Source organism: Triturus cristatus, chromosome 12 (genome assembly GCF_964204655.1).
Source record: "Triturus cristatus chromosome 12, aTriCri1.1, whole genome shotgun sequence".
Taxonomy (NCBI): Eukaryota; Metazoa; Chordata; class Amphibia; order Caudata; family Salamandridae; genus Triturus; species Triturus cristatus.
In genome coordinates, this window is record NC_140595.1 from 559,334,896 (window position 1) to 559,356,972 (window position 22,077).

The following is a 22,077-nucleotide window of genomic DNA, read 5'->3' on the forward strand; positions in this document are numbered from 1 at the left end:
GAATTTTGTAATGTGTTGCTTTTGTGCCTGGTGGTGCGAATGGTCTTGTTTGTATCACGTATGAAAGGTGTGTGAATGGCCTGTAAAGTGGTTGGTGCCTTGACGTGGCTTTACAGCTCACGAGCTGCGAGTCATTGGTTTGGTTTTTTGTGAATTTAATTATTGACAGTGCATTTCATTTTTGTGAAATCTCTTGTTAATAAAATTTAATACACTGAACCATGACTCGCCCTCGTGCCAAATCCAACCAGTATGTGTGTGTGTTTGAGGAATAGATGGTTGTGCAGGAATCTTTGTTTTTAGTTTCTCTGCCAAGTTACACTTTCCATGCAAGAATAACCCACCAACTTTAGATATTGTCGGAAACCCATGGGAGTTCATGGTGATGTCTCTATTGTGAATTACAATTTTTTTTTTATCCCCAATGTCCTGCAAACCTCAAAATGTCTGCCACATTTTCTTTGCAATATTATTCCAAAATTCTCACGCTGTAGGAACAATAGATAATCTGGTTTTGCAAGGGGGGTCACTTTGGTTTTTGGCCCGGTGCTCGGCGGCCATCTAGGGAAACCTACCAAACCCACGCATTTCTGAAAACTAAACACCCGGCGGCTTCCAGGGAGGTATGGCTTGCGTGGATCCCCCAACGTTTCCTTACCCAGAATCCCCTGCAAACCTAATTTTTTGCTGAAAAAATCACTTTTTTCACACATTTTGGGGTGGGAAAGTAGTGGCATCACCGGGCTCACACAAATTTACCACCACCCAGCGTTCCCCCAGGTCTCCCGGTAAAAATGGTGTCTCACTTGTGTGGGAGGCCCAAGTACCCGCGGCAGGCAAGGGCCCAAAACGTAGTGATGGGACATTTGGGATAGGCAATGTTGATGTCGCCTCACTACGTTTTGGGACCTTGCCTGCCGCGGGTACTTGGGCCTCCCACACAAGTGAGGCACCATTTTTACCGGGAGACCTGGGGGAACGCTGGGTGGTGGTAAATTTGTGTGAGCCCGGTGATGCCACTACTTTCCCACCCCAAAATGTGTGAAAAAAGTGATTTTTTCAGCAAAAATTGAGGTTTGCAGGGGATTCTGGGTAAGGAAACGTTGGGGGATCCACGCAAGCCATACCTCCCTGGAAGCCGCCGGGTGTCTAGTTTTCAGAAATGCGTGGGTTTGGTAGGTTTCCCTAGATGGCCGCCGAGCACCGGGCCAAAAACCAAAGTGACCCCCCTTGCAAAACCAGGTGGTTTTGCCATAGGCCACTTTGATGTCGCCTCACTACGTTTTGGGCCCTTGCCTGCCGCGGGTACTTGGGCCTCCCACACAAGTGAGGCACCATTTTTACCGGGAGTCTTGGGGGAATGCTGGGTGGTGGTAAATTTGTGTGAGCCCGGTGATGCCACTACTTTCCCACCCCAAAATGTGTGAAAAAAGTGATTTTTTCAGCAAAAATTGAGGTTTGCAGGGGATTCTGGGTAAGGAAACGTTGGGGGATCCACGCAAGCCATACCTCCCTGGAAGCCGCCGGGTGTCTAGTTTTCAGAAATGTGTGGGTTTGGTAGGTTTCCCTAGATGGCCGCCGAGCACCGGGTCAAAAACCAAAGTGACCCCCCTTGCAAAACCAGGTGGTTTTGCCATAGGCCATTTTGATGTCGCCTCACTACGTTTTGGGCCCTTGCCTGCCGCGGGTACTTGGGCCTCCCACACAAGTGAGGCACAATTTTTACCGGGAGACCTGGGGGAACGCTGGGTGGTGGTAAATTTGTGTGAGCCCGGTGATGCCACTACTTTCCCACCCCAAAATGTGTGAAAAAAGTGATTTTTTCAGCAAAAATTGAGGTTTGCAGGGGATTCTGGGTAAGGAAACGTTGGGGGATCCACGCAAGCCATACTTCCCTGGAAGCCGCCGGGTGTCTAGTTTTCAGAAATGCGTGGGTTTGGTAGGTTTCCCTAGATGGCCGCCGAGCACCGGGCCAAAAACCAAAGTGATCCCCCTTGCAAAACCAGGTGGTTTTGCCATAGGCCATTTTGATGTCGCTTCACTACGTTTTGGGCCCTTGCCTGCCGCGGGTACTTGGGCCTCCCACACAAGTGAGGCACCATTTTTACCGGGAGACCTGGGGGAACGCTGGGTGGTGGTAAATTTGTGTGAGCCCGGTGATGCCACAACTTTCCCACCCCAAAATGTGGGAAAAAAGTGATTTTTTCAGCAAACAATGAGGTTTGCAGGGGATTCTGGGTAAGGAAACGTTGGGGGATCCACGCAAGCCATACCTCCCTGGAAGCCTCCGGGTGTCTAGTTTTCAGAAATGTGTGGGTTTGGTAGGTTTCCCTAGATGGCCGCCGAGCACCGGGTCAAAAACCAAAGTGACCACCCTTGCAAAACCAGGTGGTTTTGCGATAGGCCATATTGATATCGCCTCACTATGTTTTGGGCCCTTGCCTGCCGCGGGTACTTGGGCCTCCCACACAAGTGAGGCACCATTTTTACCGGGAGACCTGGGGGAACGCTGGGTGGTGGTAAATTTGTGTGAGCCCGGTGATGCCACAACTTTACCACCCCAAAATGTGTGAAAAAAGTGATTTTTTCAGCAAAAAATGAGGTTTGCAGGGGATTCTGGGTAAGGAAACGTTGGGGGATCCACGCAAGCCATACCTCCCTGGAAGCCGCGGGGTTTCTAGTTTTCAGAAATGTGTGGGTTTGGTAGGTTTCCCTAGGTGCCGGCAGGGCTAGGGTTCAAAAACTACAGCTAGTCACTTTGCCAAAAAAAGGGTCATTTTTCACTGCAAAATTGAGGTGTCACCACGTTGCGTTTTGCGCCGTTTCCTGTCGCGGGCATTAGGCCGACCCGCACAAGTGAGGTACCATTGTTCTCGTAGGACTTTGGGCAACGCGGGGTGGGTGGAAATTTGTGGATCCACGCAGATTCCAGAACTTTCCATCACAGAAATGTGGGGAAAATGTGTTTTTTTTGTCAATTTTTTACGTTTGCAAGGGATTCTGGGTAACAGACCATGGTGGGAGGCAGTCAAGTCACCCCATCCTGGATTCCCCTGGGTGTCTAGTTTTCAAAAATGTATAGGTTTGCTAGGTTTCCCTAGGTGCCGGCAGGGCTAGGGTTCAAAATCTACAGCTAGTCACTTTGCCAATAAAAGGGTCATTTTTCACTGCAAAACCACGTTGCGTTTTGCGCCGTTTCCTGTCGCGGGCACTAGGCCGACCCGCACAAGTGAGGTACCATTTTTCTCGTAGGACTTTGGGGAACGCGGGGTGGGTGGAAATTTGTGGATCCACGCAGATTCCAGAACTTTCCATCACAGAAATTTGGGGAAAATGTGGTTTTTTTGTCAATTTTTCACGCTTGCAAGGGATTCTGGGTAACTGACCATGGTGAGAGGCAGTCAAGTCACCCCATCCTGGATTCCCCTGGGTGTCTAGTTTTCAAAAATGTATAGGTTTGCTAGGTTTCCCTAGGTGCCGGCAGGGCTAGGGTTCAAAATCTACAGCTAGTCACTTTGCCAAAAAAAGGGCCATTTTTCACTGCAAAACCACGTTGCGTTTTGCGCCGTTTCCTGTCGCGGGCACTAGGCCGACCTGCACAAGTGAGGTACCATTTTTCTCGTAGGACTTTGGGGAACGCAGGGTGGGTGGAAATTTGTGGATCCACGCAGATTCCAGAACTTTCCATCCCAGAAATGTGGGGAAAATGTGTTTTTTTTGTCATTTTTTTACGTTTGCAAGGGATTCTGGGTAACAGACCATGGAGGGAGGCAGTCAAGTGACCTCATCCTGGATTCCCCTGGGTGTCTAGTTTTCAAAAATGTATAGGTTTGCTAGGTTTCCCTAGGTGCCGGCTGGGCTAGGGTTCAAAAACTACAGCTAGTCACTTTGCCAAAAAAGGGTCATTTTGCACTGCAAAATTGAGATGTGACCACGTTGCGTTTTGCGCCATTTCCTGTCGCGGGCACTAGGCCGACCCGCACAAGTGAGGTACCATTTTTCTCGTACGACTTTGGGGAACGCGGGGTGGGTGGAAATTTGTGGATCCACGCAGATTCTAGAACTTTCCATCACAGAAATGTGGGGAAAATGTTTTTTTTTTGTCAATTTTTTACGCTTGCAAGGGATTCTGGGTAACAGACCATGGTGGGAGGCAGTCAAGCCACCCCATCCTGGATTCCCCTGGGTGTCTAGTTTTCAAAAATGTATAGGTTTGCTAGGTTTCCCTAAGTGCCGGCAGGGCTAGGGTTCAAAAACTACAGCTAGTCACTTTGCCAAAAAAGGGTCATTTTTCACTGCAAAATTGAGGTGTGACCACGTTGCGTTTTGCGCCGTTTCCTGTCGCGGGCACTAGGCCGACCCGCACAAGTGAGGTACCATTTTTCTCGTAGGACTTTGGGGAACGCGGGGTGGGTGGAAATTTGTGGATCCACGCAGATTCTAGAACTTTCCATCACAGAAATGTGGGGAAAATGTGTTTTTGTTGTCAATTTTTTACGCTTGCAAGGGATTCTGGGTAACAGACCATGGTGGGAGGCAGTCAAGTCACCCCATCCTGGATTCCCCTGGGTGTCTAGTTTTCAAAAATGTATAGGTTTGCTAGGTTTCCCTAAGTGCCGGCAGGGCTAGGGTTCAAAATCTACAGCTAGTCACTTTGCCAAAAAAAGGGTCATTTTTCACTGCAAAACCACGTTGCGTTTTGCACCGTTTCCTGTCGCGGGCACTAGGCCGACCCGCACAAGTGAGGTACCATTTTTCTCGTAGGACTTTGGGGAACGCGGGGTGGGTGGAAATTTGTGGATCCACGCAGATTCTAGAACTTTCCATCACAGAAATGTGGGGAAAATGTGTTTTTGTTGTCAATTTTTTACGCTTGCAAGGGATTCTGGGTAACAGACCATGGTGGGAGGCAGTCAAGTCACCCCATCCTGGATTCCCCTGGGTGTCTAGTTTTCAAAAATGTATAGGTTTGCTAAGTTTCCCTAGGTGCCGGCAGGGCTAGGGTTCAAAATCTACAGCTAGTCACTTTGCCAAAAAAAGGGTCATTTTTCACTGCAAAACCACGTTGCGTTTTGCGCCGTTTCCTGTCGCGGGCACCAGGCCGACCCGCACAAGTGAGGTACCATTTTTCTCGTAGGACTTTGGGGAACGCGGGGTGGGTGGAAATTTGTGGATCCACGCAGATTCTAGAACTTTCCATCACAGAAATGTGGGAAAAATGTGTTTTTTTTGTCAATTTTTTACGTTTGCAAGGGATTCTGGGTAACAGACCATGATGGGAGGCAGTCAAGTCACCCCATCCTGGATTCCCCTGGGTGTCTAGTTTTCAAAAATGTATAGGTTTGCTAGGTTTCCCTAGGTGCCGGCAGGGCTAGGGTTCAAAAACTACAGCTAGATTCTTCGCAAAAAAAGTGTAAATTTTCAGTGTGAAAATGTGGTGCGTTCACCTTAGGTTTTGAGCCACTTCCTGTCGTGGGCACTATGCCTATCCACACAAGTGAGGTACCATTTTTATCGGGAGACTTAGGGTGGTTCAGATTTGTAAAGCAACTGTTATTACCTATTGATTTTTGATGCATTTCTCCCTTCCAAATGAAAGACATTGTGTAAAAAAAAAGTCATTTTGGAAAATGACCAATAATTGTCATGCAAATATGAGTATTCCCAATTTCGAAAATGTGCAAATATGCACTGTTTCTAAACTCTGTAATTTGTTCCTATTTCAGAAATACATAGGTGTCTTTCATACCGATTTTTCCATGTATACATTTTCCCACAATAATTGCTATATACCCGGAACAAAAAAAAAAAACATTACAAAATGCTGCTCAGTTTTCTACTCTGGGTTCGTTGGGCTCTTGGTGAACCTACCAGTCCTATATGTCCCCACAACCAGGAAGGTCCACCGGATGTAACGGTACATTGCTTTCAAAGAGATGTCATAATTCAAAGAAGTTACAGGTGAAAACGTTGACTCAAAAGGCTGCTTTTTTCAACAAATTTTTAATTTTTCCTATATTTACCTGTAAGTTTCTATAAAGAAACCTTGATGGATCTACACAAATGACCCCTTGCTGAATTCAGAATTTTGTCTACTTTTCAAAAATGTATAGCTTGCCAGGATCCATTATTGTTTTTGTACCCATTTCTACGATTAACTGGAAGGAGGTTGAAAGCACAAAAAATATCAAAAATAGGGTATGTCCCAGAAAAATGCCAAAACTGTGTAAAAAATGTTGGTTTTCTAACAAAATTCTGTCATTCCCTAAAAGCTGGAGAAATTGTGATTTCAGCCCCACAAACCCTGTTTTGATACCATTTGCAGAGAAAACCCCAGAAGCTTTCAATTGCAGCCCGTTTTTCCCATTTTTCACAAAAAAAACAAAATTTTGCTGTATTTTGACTAATTTCTGGGAACCCTCTAGGAGAATCCACAAACCCTGGGTACCTTTAGAATCCCCAAGATGTTGGAAGAAAAGGACGCAAATTTGGCGTGGATACCTAATGTGGTCAAAAAGTTACAGGGGCCTAAGCGCGCACTACCTCAAATAGCCCAAAAAAGGCTTAGCACAGGAGGGGAAAAGGCCTAGCAGCGAAGGGGTTAAATGTATAACAGAGATAATCACAAATGTTTTTCAGAACATCAGGTTCTTTTGCTCTTGTTCTGTGTAGCCACAGCAGAGGTTTTGGTTTCCATGATTCTTGTTAGAGTAATCTTCTTTAGGAGGTTCGGTCTACCAATTGCAATACTTTATTTCTACAGCATGGTTTTTGAAGTAACATACTAGAATCTGTTCACCAATTTGTGAGTTGGCTACCAATTAATGGTCCTCATCGGGTAGCTGGCAGTTGGACATACTGTTTCCTCACCCCTCACTATGACAGAGAAAGGTCCATCGGAGGGACCATCGCCTCTGAGGTGATGTATTGGAGCTGAGTAAAAAGCCTACCCATATGGGCCCAGAAAGAATGTTAAGGTTATGTTTGTAAGTGTATTGACTTCCGTTCTAACAAGTTCAAATTGATAGCAGTTGCAAATGCAGAAATTACACCCCATCTGTTAACTTAAACAATAGTCCGATCTGTAATATTCACTTGGTCCCTTGGACCAAGGCTCACTGAAGGAGGTTGACTGACTCCTAAGGAACTAAAAGAAGTGCAGAGAACTTAAGTTTACTATCTTATCCAATTGCAAAATTTATTAAGCAACATTTCAAAACATTATACCAACAAACACTTTATGTTAGTGGGAGATTTTAACACAAGCTTAGATCCACTTGCCTAGATCCATGACCTAACAAAGGAGGAAGATGGGTATTGGTGAATTTCCGCATCAGCTCTCCTAAGTTCAAACATCTAGTGTGTCGGCCTTCCAGCTTGCCGATTTGACAATGCAACGTGGTATTCATACACCCAATGTTAGCTTTCCATCTGATATCCTTGCTTCTTACACTTTTAAAATAGGCATCTTCAGTAGTACTATTGACTTTTTCATTCTGGACCTTTGAATTTGGAAAAAATTATGGATATGGTAGTACTCCCTAGACTAGAGAGCGATCATGAACCATTGATACGAACATTAAAAGCTGATTTATTTAAAGATCAAGCACACTCTTAATTCTGGTGCTGACTCTGTTTGCTATCTCAATTACGTTTCTAGACCATTCCTGCTTCTATCCCTCCATTATTCCTTTTACAATCCAAATAACAAACTAACATATCCACCGCTCAAATCAAATTAATTTCATATTTTCCTACACTAATTCACCACTAATCCTTTTTGGGTTCCAGAGTGGCCTGCTACTGGCCGAAAGGTGCTAGAACACCTCATCAGGGGAGCAAGCGCTTTATAAATGCAAACCCTTCCCTCTTCCATCCCTCCACTATCCTTTTCAATCCAAATAACAGACCATCATGTCCACCGCTCAAATTAATTTCATATTTTCCTACACTAATTCACCACTAAACCTTTTCTGGTTCCCTAGTAGCAAGCTAATCACCGAAAAATGCTTGAACACCTCATCAGGAGTAACGAGCGCTATAAAAATGCAAACTGTTTCCTCTTCTACCCCTCCGCTATCCTTCTCAATCTAATGAACAGAATAACATATCCACCGCTTAAATTAATTTCATATTTTACTATACAAATTCACCAGTAATCGTTTTGGGTTTTGGAGTAGTGTGCTACTTGCCGAAAAAGCACTTTGACAACTCGTCATAGTAAGCGCAATATAAATGCAATTACAATACAATAATTGTAGGATTACTAATGGATGAAATTGATTTCTTCACCTAGGAATATAACTGGCATATACAAAACCTTTATCCCAGTACCGGGGCGTTTTTGCTTCTATCCACAACCCTAATTCCTCTACTTATGGAGGACTATGAAAGCATTTTTGACCATTTGACGAACCATCCCTTTGCTGGGGATTTTAGGCCAGACCATTCCATCCACAAATCTAATGGATAGCTTAACATCAGATGCAGAATGGCAAAAAAAAAAATGTATTTTTTGCAGCCAAAAAGGATGAAAAGATGGAAAACACTAGAGCAATAGCAGAGCACAAAGCAATTCAAAAACAAACTAAAAGAGTGGAAAAAACCAAGGTTTGGGAAGATTTCCTGAAAGCAGCCCAAGTTCACAATTTTAAAGCTTTCTGGCACATCACATTACATGGTGGGAGAAATGAAACAATGACGCCTGATGTACATACACAGCTATGCATGTGGGTATTGTACTTTACTGAGCTGTATGAGGTATCTCCTCAAGATCCTCAAAAAAAAAAATTTATTCAGGAAATTTGGGTTTAGTAATGAAGATGCTACTATTATAGTTATTTCTTTAACTGACACCATGAAGGCCATTCAAGTCAAAAAACCTGGCAATGCACCTGGTCTGGACAAAGTCCCTTGTGCTTGTCCTAGTCCGAATCTAAAATATGGGGCCCATATATCAATAAAATCTCAAATGCCATAGCAGCTCGAACACCCATCCTTGATACATGGAGTGGTGCTGAGATATTTATAGCTATAAAAAGACTTTCCAAAGCCACCCAGGGAACTATCGTCCAATAAGTTTAATTGATAATCTCAAAAACATATTTAGCGAACATGGTTTGAACAAACTGTCATTAAGGATGGAGGAAAATCAGGTACTGTCCCAGTTTCAAGCGGGGTTTAGGTCAAAGGTGAATGATGTAGATCATGGTCTGTTCCGTTTGATGAATTTGGGAAATGTAACGAATGCATTTGATTACTAGATCGCACAGTATGCATTTTCGGGTGACTTCTATGTTTACCAGATTAAATAATGGGCCAGCTAAATCATTTTTTAATGTTACATAAAATATGCTGCTGACCAATAGAATGGTGATTTATCAGGGGGTTATTCACTTTTACAAACTGACATCGACGAAGGCCAGGAGGCCGAAACGCGTCTGTCAGTCTATTTCCACTATGGGTTACTTGTAAAATAAAATAACTGAGAAATCAACTTGCCTGGAGTGCTCGGCGTCTCTTTCGTGGTACTTTATATCCAACTGGAGTTCGCCCTTGCGTGTCGAGGTACCCGCTGCAAGGAGAGCGACGCTATTCAACAGAACATGCACAGGGTAGAGATGAACAGACAGCAGGAAGAAAAACAGACTCCCTTAGGCCAAACCATCTTAGAGATATGCCTTGTAGTAGGTTGGAGAAAATTCATAAGATGGAAGCAACAATTGATCACATGGGCTCCACAAAAATCTGTTGTAGTATGGTCCAAGCTTGCTTTGTCAACACCAGGAGCATGATTCTCTACAGAGTGCTTACGGCTATTGGTGTGCTCTAGAAAATGTCTAACAAGTGATGACATAAATATTTAACAAACAGTGACGATGGCTAGACGGCCACTCCTGTCCCAGCTTTGCTTCTTCCCCACTCCTAATCAGTCTTTTTTTTTTAGGCAAAACCGTTTTCTTTTGCTGACACCATGGAAGCTCCATGATAAATAAAGGTTGGAAGCCAACCATGGTCGACCAAGCAGTAGCTGTCCATGTACTTTGTGGCCATGGACTGTCTTTGCCCTCCTAAGGCCCAACTTAATGGCAGCAACTTTACTTACAGAACACATTTTAGAAAATTCCTCGTAGGGTCTATATAAACAGTACCCTCTGTCCACTTCTCTTAAAAATATCTTCCAAAAAATGCAAGAGAATAGACACAAAGCGAGTTCTCTTCTTTCAGCTCCCAAAAAAAAGAAAATAGACAAGCAAAAACCCTGTGAGGTGAGAGATGCAGAACCATCCTCAAAGGCAGCACAATGATCTTAGCTGCCCTAGATAGGTTTGTATAGGAGTATGAGAAGCTTTGCTAAGAGAAATATGATCCAGCCTTCTACTCCTTCTGCATTATCATTTGCATAATCGGCTAAACATCCTAACCACAACTGCCTCTGGTTAGGGAAGGCTTACAATCGATTTTGCAAAAATGTTCATACCAATCCACATTGTTTTTCCTTCCCTTCCTGTTATATGGTAATCACAGGATCCATATTTAGGCAGGCCCATCGCATTTAGGTCATTACACTGAAACAAAGGTGGCTGGTTCTGTGACTCAGCAATGTTATTTTGCATCTCACAAAATAATATTTGTGTGCACCTAAGTTGCACTTCGAAGTTTGGAATTGGGCCCTAAGTGTCTCTCTTTTGGCAGGCATCAGGAAAGTCTGGAAAACCTTATGAAGTTTTGGCAACTGATTGCAAGTGCTTCTCTAAATTCATGTGAGGCTATATTTTTATGCATATTATTCAATTTTTCCTGATAACAACCAGCTCTTTAGTTTTGGATAGTTTGTTGTATACCGCTATCTCTCACATTTGTGTTGTATTTGTCCTTTGGTTGACAACTTTTTCTTCAGCATACTGTTTATTTTATCTGGGGCCACACTGGAGGGGCTTTGCACTGGTGTTCAGGAATTAAACGGAAAAACTGGACACCATTTCTGATATGTGCATAATAAGGAATGGAGCAAAATTGTATTAGGACCAATTTAGAGCTAAGCTACTTAACTACTGGTACTCAGTATATACAGTAAAAAGTGTTAAATATATATATTTTTAGCAGTGTTCAGATTCATAAAAAATCCCTCTATTCCATTCTTAATGGAAAAATTGCAAATATTGTGAGAACTCAGTGAATTCTATGTTTAAGGTATTTATGAATGTTATTGTTTTTTAAAACTTTTTTCACATATTAAAAGTTATTTGTAGGAAGGTGGATATCTGACTATGGTTACCCCAAACTTTTTGCCTAGTGTCTAGCTGGTTTTTCGACTTAGTTGACCTGAGATCCTGCCATTCAGGGTCTCAGGCTGTCTGCTCTCTCTTTAAAATGGACTCCATGTACCCTAGGTACATACCCAATTGGTAAGGATCACCTTATTGGACCCTGTACAGTGTACCCTAGGTACCCAGGGCATAGGTGTACCCTAGGCCTACCAGGGGCTGCAGCATGTATTATGCCACCCCTGGCCTGGCCTTACAATCAGACACAACTGGCTGATCACTCAGCTGGGGCAGGGTCGTGTAATCACCCCTTGCTTAGATATAGTATACCTATATCTACACTCACAATAGACACATGTGTACCTATCAGCCACTCCTATGGCAGGCCTTAACAATCCTGGAGGCAGAGTGCTTGGTAACATGTGAGATGGTGCTCTAGCATGAGCTGAGCCTGTCTGCAGCTTTCGGAACCATGTCCTTATAGCTGTTCTATGATATCGCCTACCATATACTCTTAAAGTACCTTATAATCTTACACGGTTATGGTAGCTATGGTTTGGCTTTATCAAAACATGTCGTGTAAGGTGTCTAACACTTTGGAATAATACCCCCATACCATTTCTGGTGATGAGGATATTATTCCTCCCTTCTAGAGGGAGAGACGTGTTAAAATCCTACTTTGCTGTTTAACTCTGACCAAAGCCTCAGCATCACAAAATGGATGCTGCTGCCACAGACACGAGTCTGACCTCCTGCAGCTGGGAGCCCTCCCAGACAGACTTTAGTGTATTGGGGCAGGGAGGGCTGAAAGGAATGAGACATGCCTGGGGCACACAAGGTGCTCCATGCATAGTCCAGTTCAAACCGGTGCTGGGGCACTCCAGCCCCAGCTCTGGCGTGAAACTGGACAAAGGAAAGGGGGTGTAGCCACCCCCCTCCCTGGTCCCACCCATAGGAGGGACCTTGCAGGTAGCCCAGCCCACTAGCCTAGTATATTAGAAGGTAGCTGAGCCCTGCAGAATTAGATTATCCTGAAAACCTGCAACTTGAACAGAAACTCTGGACATTCGACTACGGAAGAAGACTGAAGAATCTCCCTTGTGGCCAAGGAGTGGCCACCCTGTGCAAACAGGCACCATCAAGTGACCTGCCGTTTGCTTTGCCTAAGTTCTACGAGGAACCGACTGCAGAGCCCGACCAGAGCCTTGACTTCCAGACTTCTCCGACTCTGATCCACATCCACAGCAAAGCTGTGATCCGTGGAGGCGACGAGAGACGTGGGACCGGCTACCTGGGAAAATTGGCTACTAGCTTCCAGCGCAGCTTCTGAGGCATCCTCGAAGTTGTGCTCTGGGGATTGAGAAGCCCCAACTCCGAGCACCCTCTGCACCGAAGATCAGCCCTCCACACTCCACGAGTTGTGCGTGGGGCCCTTCTGCATTTTCCTGCTCGACGCGTCTGTCCGGTTGCTTGCCCGTTGGCTAGTGACCTCCGCGACGATGAACCTTTGACTTTCCACTGCTGGTTTGGCTCCTCCAGACTGGCCCTTGCTTCCCTGTGAAAGAGAAGCACCTCAGGCCTTCCTGGTCTGCAACAGAAGCGAATCCTTCATCCTGCGTGGGTTGCGCTTGCCAAGGCTTGTTGAGTCCGAGATCGACATCGATGCCGCCGACAGCAAGAGCCTTCGTGGGGCAGGTTGGCTCCTGGTTCTGGTCATGCTCGACGCCTCCTGGTACCCGTGGCTGCTGTGACAAGCTTCACCTCTTCACCTGTATCTTCACAAAATCGCCTGGTTCCTTCCTGGTTCCTTCCAAGCTCCTGGCTGGTGACCTAGACTCTGTCCCCTCTGCTTGCAGGTATCCTTCTTCTTGATTCCATCCTTGGAATCCACCGGACACTCTTCACTGACTGCCTGTCAGCATCTTTCTTCAGGCATCCATAGGAGTCGACGACGAAACCCGACGCAAGTTCACACCTATGCACCCGCAGCCCGTGGGCTAGGTAACTTGAGTACTCCAGTGCTCACAAGGGTATTGACTACCCTAGTGTCTAGTTTCCAAGTCCCTAACTCCTAGTTCCTTCCGAAGTATCCTAAAACTCTTAATTTCTAAATACTACTATTTCTATCGACTTTAACGCATTATGCGTGAGTGTTTCCACTCTGCACCTGAATCACGAGGGCCTCCCACTTCCTAGCAATTGGTAGTATAGTGTAGCCCCAGCGATTCCCTAGGCCTAGGCCTAACCTGTGTTCGTGACAGTGGTTCTTATACCACTTACTTAGTATATGGTTTGCGTAGCCCCTAGGGCCTAACTGTATTACTTACCTGTGTGACTTATGTATGCTTAAATAAGACTGTGTTGTACTTACCTCGAATCTCATAAAGAGTGCTGAGGTTATTTTGACTAGAATAAATACATTCTATTTTTATAATATATCTGTTGTGGTGTCCTTTCATTTGGTATTCAAGGGATTGCAAATGGTATAACAGCTGGCTTCACATGCCATACAGAGTTTAGCCTAAGACTGCTCTTGTCCATGCTACCACTAGGATAGCTGGTCTATAAGGTTGACTTTACAACCAATCACCATAAAGGTTGTTTGGACTGATACAAGGTGTACACTAGAACTAGTGACATCATATATCAGGCCAACTTCTCACATTATTTATTAGCACATTGTGCATCACTTAACATTTCACAATTGCCTTCCTCAGATTTTTGCCCTGGTGCAAATATGTATCTGCAATATAGTCTGAATTTTGCATTCTTCACAATTCAGGCAGCAAAAATAGCGCAAATAGATTTTTTTCTCCAATGTTGCCAAATATTTTAAATATGGCTCCTCCTGGTCTAGTTGATCCCTTTCAATCTTCATTAATTTGAAATAATCATTTTTGAATCACAGGACTACCTTTAATTTGAATTATACTAAAAAGGGATATATCCAAGTCAAAATTAATGTCATAAGCAAAAATAAATAATTTTGATTTTCATATCTGCCTTGTCCCTGTCATTTCCGTAAACTAGTTTGTTCATAGTAGTGACATAAGTAAGGGATGACAAAAGTAATCGCTCTGTTCATATTGTGATGAAATACATCAACATTTCATGTCCACTTCTTGAAGCCATACCTGTGCTACATCAAATTTCTAAAAAAAAACAAAACTAAAATAAGTTGAGAATAAAACAAATAAAAGAAAGAGACCTTTTAAAAACTGGTAGTGTAGAAAGTTTGAAAGATGCAATTCTTTTATATAGAATTAATTGACACGGACTTCCTTTCTCCCCACCACAACCCCCAGGTTACTTCACAAACCAATAGGGCCATTGCATGGCACACTCTAGAATAGAACAGCAATGTCAATGCATGAATGCTTACGACTAGATGTCAGACCTTTCTAGCTGCTATATCCACCTTTTATATCTGGTCTACAAACAGCTGTAGCAGTTTTACCAGCCACGTAGAAATAAAAAATAAATAATGTTTACATGTGTAGAGGATCTTTGAGCAAGCCCCCTTCATTTATTGGTCAGTTCAATTGCTATTCACCTTTCACTTCTACCCACTACAGCATGGGCAATGGGACAACCAACTTCAGACATTATTTCTCTTGGACTGTGAGCAACAGCAATTTTCTAATCACATGTGCACATCTGCCTGAAAAGTATTGCACTTAACTGTCGAGACTAGGAGGCTATTACTTTATTCTGGCAATGTTTTTTCTTTCACTTATTTACGCTTTTGTATTTATTTTTATTTTTAGTAATACTTGTTTGTTTTGCCTGTGTTTTCCAGTTACAGTAACCTGAAGCACATAGTATCTTTTCTTTGCGCCAGAAAGAATTATATTTTCCTATTATGTTCATTAAAGCCAGACCGATTGCTTTCACCAATGCTTGTTTTGTTTGAGAGCAGACCTCGTCCCAATTATCAGCGAGGGAGTAGCTTGGTTATGCTCCATTCATTTCACCAAGTCTGGGAACACGAAAACATTTCAACATCCAAACTTCATCTCCAGGAATGTACAGAGGTTCTTCAATGGATTCATAAAGCAGCTATAAATAATTGAATCTTTCAGCATATTTTATTAGAAAATAGACCACAAACAAATTGAGTTTGTCAAGGGATCCTGTTTTTCTACATGAAAGGCCAAGATTAAAATGCATCGAATCATGCAAAATAGAAGGCGGCTGCCCTGCTAAATGCAGGCAGACAAAACACGTACTGCAGCCTAATTCTGCACTCAATGTCCTATTCAATACTGCCAAGGACTTGTGTGCAGGGACCGACATTTCTACCACACTGTAAGGCTTACACATTCAGGGTACATCTTTGACAGGAACATTGTGGAATTATTGGGACCACTGAATGGCATATTGAAAGAGGAAAGAAATTACACTCACAATAAAACATGTTTCTCACAAACTATATCCACAATAAAACCAAAGGGAAAAAAACTCCTCCACCCCCCCCCCTCCCTTTATCTCAACCAAATTATTTTGCATTCAGGAGGAGTAATGTGGACATTATCATGAAAAAGCTCCTCCAATTTAGCTATCCCTAAGAGTACAAATTTAAGTACAGTGTGTGACAGCTCTGCTTCACTATTTTCCTGCTGTAGCAATATGCCCTGGTAGGCTTAAAGCATGACATGGGTGTAAATACGGAAGTGCTGGTAAACATTAACTCAGAGTACTCGTTTGCTCGCCCATAAACAGTTTTGCACCAGTGCTGAGAAATGCGGGTACTGTCCCTTTAAAATTCAAGAAGTGCAGGTACGCAGTACCTACCCATTTAAAGCACTGATTGATCTTAAACATTAATAAATGTTCTCAGAAAACCAAATTCATAAAAACAGAGAGGCCCACACAGGGGACTCAAGAAAATAAAAAGATCATTTGATATACAAACTGTCTGCTGGAAAAAGTGGCTAGCAACTGTCTGCATAAATCGCACAGGGAAGAAACAACCCCTAAAATAGAAAATAATCTTTCTGCAAATGCTCTTATTAGCCTTGCAAATGCCAATTACATGTTTTGCCAGGGCGTCATTTAATTAGGTGTTCAAGTTCTGAAATGATGTTCTCCAAGTCAAAAGGCAGAGGCATGCTGGCATCATCTTCCCTCCAATAAGGATGGCACACGGGCTTCTGGTCGGCTGGTAAATTTCTGGCTATTTGAGACCGGCACCTGAAAAGAAAGAAATCAAAAATTACTTGAATAAATTATCTTCCTTGCATACACTACTTTTGATGTGACACAAATTTAGGTACACAATCACTGTACTGCACAAAATGCTCGGTGGGAGTCTGTGGGAGGGCAGTGGTTGTAGAATGGAAATATGTTGGGATGTCAAAGGGAGTCAACAATTATAAATAAAAATAAGAACATGTGTATTAACTACTTGTGAGAAGTAGCTACAGTGAGTAGGAGCTATTTTGTGCACCGTTTTTTTGTGTGCACTGTAATTCAGTAGCCATTTTGGGATTAGGTATTTAGCGTGCAAACCCTCCACTAGGCAAACATATTCACACAAAAATAGACAAACTGTGCATATTCCACAGACTGTCAGGAGCTTGGGCTGTGTTTTTCATGCTAACCTCTGTGCTGTGGGGAGACGGGCGGGGAGGGATTTCCTAGAAAGTCAATCATAAATAAAATTCAGTTACTGAAGCTTTTATGGTGAATTATTTTTTCATTATCTTCAGGGGTACTTAAGGCACGTGATTAAGCCATTATCAGATTTAAATGTTTGTGGGATTTCAACATATTACTATATTATTGAGAGAGGTTCAACTGAATTTGCTGAATTAGGGTCCAGGGATAGATTAAACAATATTACAGGAGCAGAATTGCCTTTCTAGCTTCCAGAGATTTACATGAATATCTCCCTGTGTAGCAGAAAGACACAATCAATAGAGATGTTTTAAAGGAGCATGCAAATAAAGATTAATAACTGCTACCTTTGCTAAAAAGGCGCATTCCAAAAAAATTAAAGAGGATGGTGGCTTTGATTAAATAAAATAATGTCATAATGAGGTTTCTTTTATTAAATGGATTTCTTATCCAAACCAATAAAGTTTAATTATTCTAGAGCTAGAAATAACACATTAACGTGAAAGCAGTAATGCGCTACAGAAAAGACAGCAAGGCTACTTAGCAGTCTAACAGGGAAGCATTAAAACACTTGGTACATGGAAGTGAAACAAGCAGGCATCTTTCCAGTCATGGCAAAATAGCATTATGACTGTAGTGTTTTCTATTATTTTTTAATTAATGCATGTTGCAGAGGATTGCAGATAATCATTACCCTGTTGGCTCCTATCATTAGTGGGGCTGCCAGATGAAGTAATGTCCTTAGCAACACCTATGGGTTTCTATGCAACTGCTTTGTTGGACTCATAGTGTTAATTCAATTCAGTTGAGCCAAATGGACTAAAGTATGAGGTAGAATTGTTCCTAAAAAGAAAGTCTATGACTGCGTACGACATGAAGTAATGTTTCAACCTTACATACAGAACGGAAGTCAGTTTGCATCATTGGGACCTCAAATTGATTAGATGTAATTAGGGCTCCCGGTTTTATGATATTTATTTTTTTAACATTTCCGTCTGTATTTATCCATATTTATTTTTTGTCCATTTTATTGGCATTTATCCATATTTATTTTGTGTTTTGAGAATAAATGTCGTAAATTGGTTTATTTCTGCATTTATTTTACCGATTAACTTGAACTCATACTTTGATGCCTGTCGGGTTTCAGCTAATTAAGCAGCCAAGTATAGCGAACATTACAGCCAAAGGACATATTAGCATTATATACAAATACATGTTAAACTGTGTCTGTATTTAAGGAAACCCCCTCCTATTTTTACCTCCCTATGCTGTCTACCTGCTCAGCTGTTGACCTAGAATTCATGAAGAACAGCATGGAGAGTTACTCACAAGAAGCACAATTTACTGTATTTTTGTGCTTTTAAAAATAAATACAGACAGGAAACACATCGTTATCTGTCTGCATTTATCTGTGAAAATCAGTAAAAACTGAAATCTGGGAGCCTTAGATATAATCTTTCCACTTCTTACATATTCAGCTGAGGTTTGATGAATGGTAGGTTATCACACGGCACCCAACTGTATTTGCAACGAAAAGGTTTCCAACTGCACTTGCGACTAAAATACAATTGTGCATTCATCCAACACAACACACAGACAGAACACCATACATAGATTCAATACAACATAGATATGCCGGATTGTTGGACATGCAGACATGACACAGCATACAAACAGCCACAGACAGAGCCATTTTAACAATTTAAGGAATATATTTCCAAAGGGTAAAACCCTCTGGCCACACCCCCTGACACCATAATAATACAGCAACACCTTATTGAATAGAATAGACACTACCATTGGAATAGAAAACATTACCTAACCATATTATTACAGGATGGTCCAAACAATAGTTTGCACTGGAAACACCAAGACCACAAGAAAGGTCACCCAGACAAAGCTACAAGACATAGTAAATGCAAATTGTGGGCTATACAAATGCAACATGACATAAAACAATAAATTCAGACATCTCAGCAGGAAGATCGACCAACCAATCAATCAATCAAAAACTTTATTTCGGTCGTCTGACCATAAACGTGCAGTGTGCATTAAAAAACATTACATACAAATTACAAAAAAGATGTAAAATCAACAATTGGATAATACTCAGCCATTAAGCGAGGCTTTAATTGATTTCGATATCGGGCTAAAATGTAAAAAAACATTCGAACAAAAGGGATCTACTACCTATCTAATTTTCCCTCGTGATCGTCTGTCGAATCCCTTCCCAACCCGGCCCCACTGCCTCAACGCTCTTACCTGCACGGGCTGCAGCTGTTGTAACTGTGCCTTGCCTGTGACTTACCTGAAGTCTCAGTACTTCTGAGTAATGTGTATGGCAAATCTAGCAGTGGTGATGCACCCCCAACCTCCGCCCCCAAAAATATAATCACCAGCATTAACAAGCAAGGAAAATAATGAATCCCAACTCCTTAAGAAGGCTATCCGCTCTCCCAAACCGCATTGCCAAATGTTCTGCTCTTCCATTCCCTAGAACACACTGCAACCCACCCACTACCTTTACAAACCAAGGAGACCAATGCATAGCTCTCAACGCTGTTCAATGGCACATACTACAGCATGACATACCTAGAGGCCAAGGACACGGTTGCAAGGAGCAGAGGAGTCATGAAAGAGAAAGCCCTTGAATGCCTTAAAGGCAAACTCCCCTTTTTTACAGCACAGTACTTGATAGATTCTATAGCACAGCTCAGCATAGGAATAATAGGAATCTTGGGCACAGAAACAAGCTGAACTCTTGTCTGACTCTTCATGTAAGGACCTGAGCCTGCTACAGCATCTTTGCTGTGTCTGTTCTCATATGTTGGTCAACGCATGCCACTTACAAGCCTGTGGCTGGTATGTGTGTCACACCATTTTTGTAATATTTTTTTTTCTTGACTTTGGAGTTCATCCATTTGCTGTGCCTAAAAATAAATTACACTAAACGCATGTAAGTCTAACGTTTAGTTAAAAACCTAGGACTAAGCCTGCTCGATGCCCAACATCTGAACATAGGGTTCCTCGAAGCTCAATTTCATCCTTTGGGAAATTGAGATCCTAAGAACAGACAACATTTTACAGACATTTGATAGGACACCCCAAATCTGAGTTCATAACAGCAGTTCTGAGCTTAAGTGGTTCATTTTTTTCATGCCTATCACTTAAGGTATTATTCACGCTAACAGCTCAATCAACAATAACGTCCAAAATGGGAGACATTTTCATGTGGTCGCGGGTGAATATAACCGGCCCATCATGGGTGCAGTGAGACTTGGGGAGTAAAGCAGTGCTCAGTTTGCAACTGGTTAAAAACAAAATGATATTTGCGTCACCTCATCTTTAAATCTCTGGTCTTGTGTCCCAACCAAATTAGGCTTTAGCTTGGTGGCAGATACAAGACTCTTCTGGGACAGCTTCACTTGCATGAGAAGTTGTTGCAAATACAGCATTAGAAAATCCTCCTCCCAGGTTGCCTACTGCACCACTGTGAGAATGTGCTTCACTGAGGTATGGTGTATCGTGCAATATGTCTGACTTGCTAATAGAAGCTTTTGCATCACAGATTCCCCTTCCGCTAATCCAGACTCTATCACTAATCCTCACCTTGAGTCTTGCCACAATTTTATGTCAGGACCGGAGGCTCCGATTATGCTTCTCATTTTCTTTACTGAAAATTCTCAGCAGACAATCAGAAAAGTAAAAACAAAGTACACACTACAATACCCATATCCCTAGTGGGTATCACATGACAACCATAGAGTAGACCCCTATATAAGGAGCATAAGAGAATACTACAAATTCTTTCTTTGCTGCTCCGCAGCCAGTTAAGTGCATTACTTTATTCATGTTGCTTTGCTTTCATAGCGCTTTGTTTACAGTTTGTACTGCTGAGCTTTGCATTTACTTGCCTGTTTTTGGTCTGTTTGATGCTCTGTGCCACGCTGCTAGCGCTCTGCTGATTGCTCCTGCTGTGAGCCCCAGGCGCTGTTAGCGCGTTTGCCTGCTTTTCTCGCGCTGTTGTCCCTTTGCTTGACAGGGGGTATTTGTTAAAGCTTGCGGCTCTATTCGTTCTGACGTTTTCTTCCCTTTGTGCCCCTAGCGCTGTTTGGGCGCTCGATTGTGCTGTTGCTCTGCTGCTGCAGCGTCTGTTTCTTTGTCCATTGTTCTTCGCGAGCTGTACACGCGCTTTGGTTGCTTTGTTTGCTTTCCGCTTTATCCTGATCTCGTTGGGAGCACTCTTCGCCTCCCTCACAGGGCGCTGAGTGCCCGTTTCTTTAAATCAGTGGAGCAGGAGACGAGGGTGAGGACGCGTGTCGTTCCGACGCGTAGTCCTCTTTTTTGGCATTACTACCTGGCCGTTCCACGCATGCGCGGTGGCCATTTTGTATTTTCCCGATTTTCTTCAGTTTTTCGGGATTTCATGAGCGCTGTGGTAGCGTTGACTTTTGCTCTTTACCCACCAATGTATGCCACCCTCAACTGACGCTCAGGTTTACATTTTATGGACTTGGGCTGTATACTACTGCATAGGCTTTGCCTAGAGTGGTGTTCTTAGGCAAGCCCTCCCTCCACATTCAAATATATCTGCACACAGTGGATCTTGCGTCCTTGTGTTGCTGTGGCTTGCCCGGGGTTTCGCCACTCCCCCTTATTATATCACTGTCAGTCCACACAGTTTCCAGTGTCTTTTTCTACACAGACAGTGCATATTTTGCTCCAACTTTTTTCCTCTGGTGGGTCTTTCAGTCACTTATAGGTGGCATTATGTCTGAATATTACGATGAGGAGGAATATTTTGAGGAGGACCCCTCTGGGTCTTTGGAGCATGAGCTGGTTGAGGCTCTTGATGTGGGAGTCCAGCACTCCGTAAATAGGGCCATGGTCAGGGCTATTGAGCCATTAAAACGGCATTTGTGTAACTATGCCCGACAACAGGGCTGGCTTCCCGGGTCTTCGTCCCATTCTAAATCTTACGGGGAAAGGTTCCAAAAACCCACATTTTTCAGACTTTGCTAAATTAGCCAAGGCATTTTCTGCGGACCATTCTTATGGCTCTTCTACCAGGGATACTTTATCTAGCTCGCCTCACAGGGATGATGGTAATACCTCCTCTGATACGGCGTCTGAGCCGGAGGCTTCCCCTCCCCCATCTAAAAGCAACACAAGGAACGTTTTGTTGATGCTC

General features: G+C 43.1%; 1 protein-coding gene across 1 annotated transcript in view; it reads right to left on the reverse strand.

The window, feature by feature from the left end:
- Positions 1–15,336: 15,336 nt before the first annotated feature.
- The window catches only part of FTO (FTO alpha-ketoglutarate dependent dioxygenase), a 1,490,677-nt gene continuing 1,483,936 nt past the window's right edge, over positions 15,337–22,077 (reverse strand). The window contains exon 9 of the mRNA XM_085639036.1: positions 15,337–16,460. Within this exon, the coding sequence (XP_085495162.1) occupies positions 16,319–16,460 (142 nt within the window). The 3' untranslated portion in view covers positions 15,337–16,318. The remainder of the gene's footprint in view (positions 16,461–22,077) is intronic.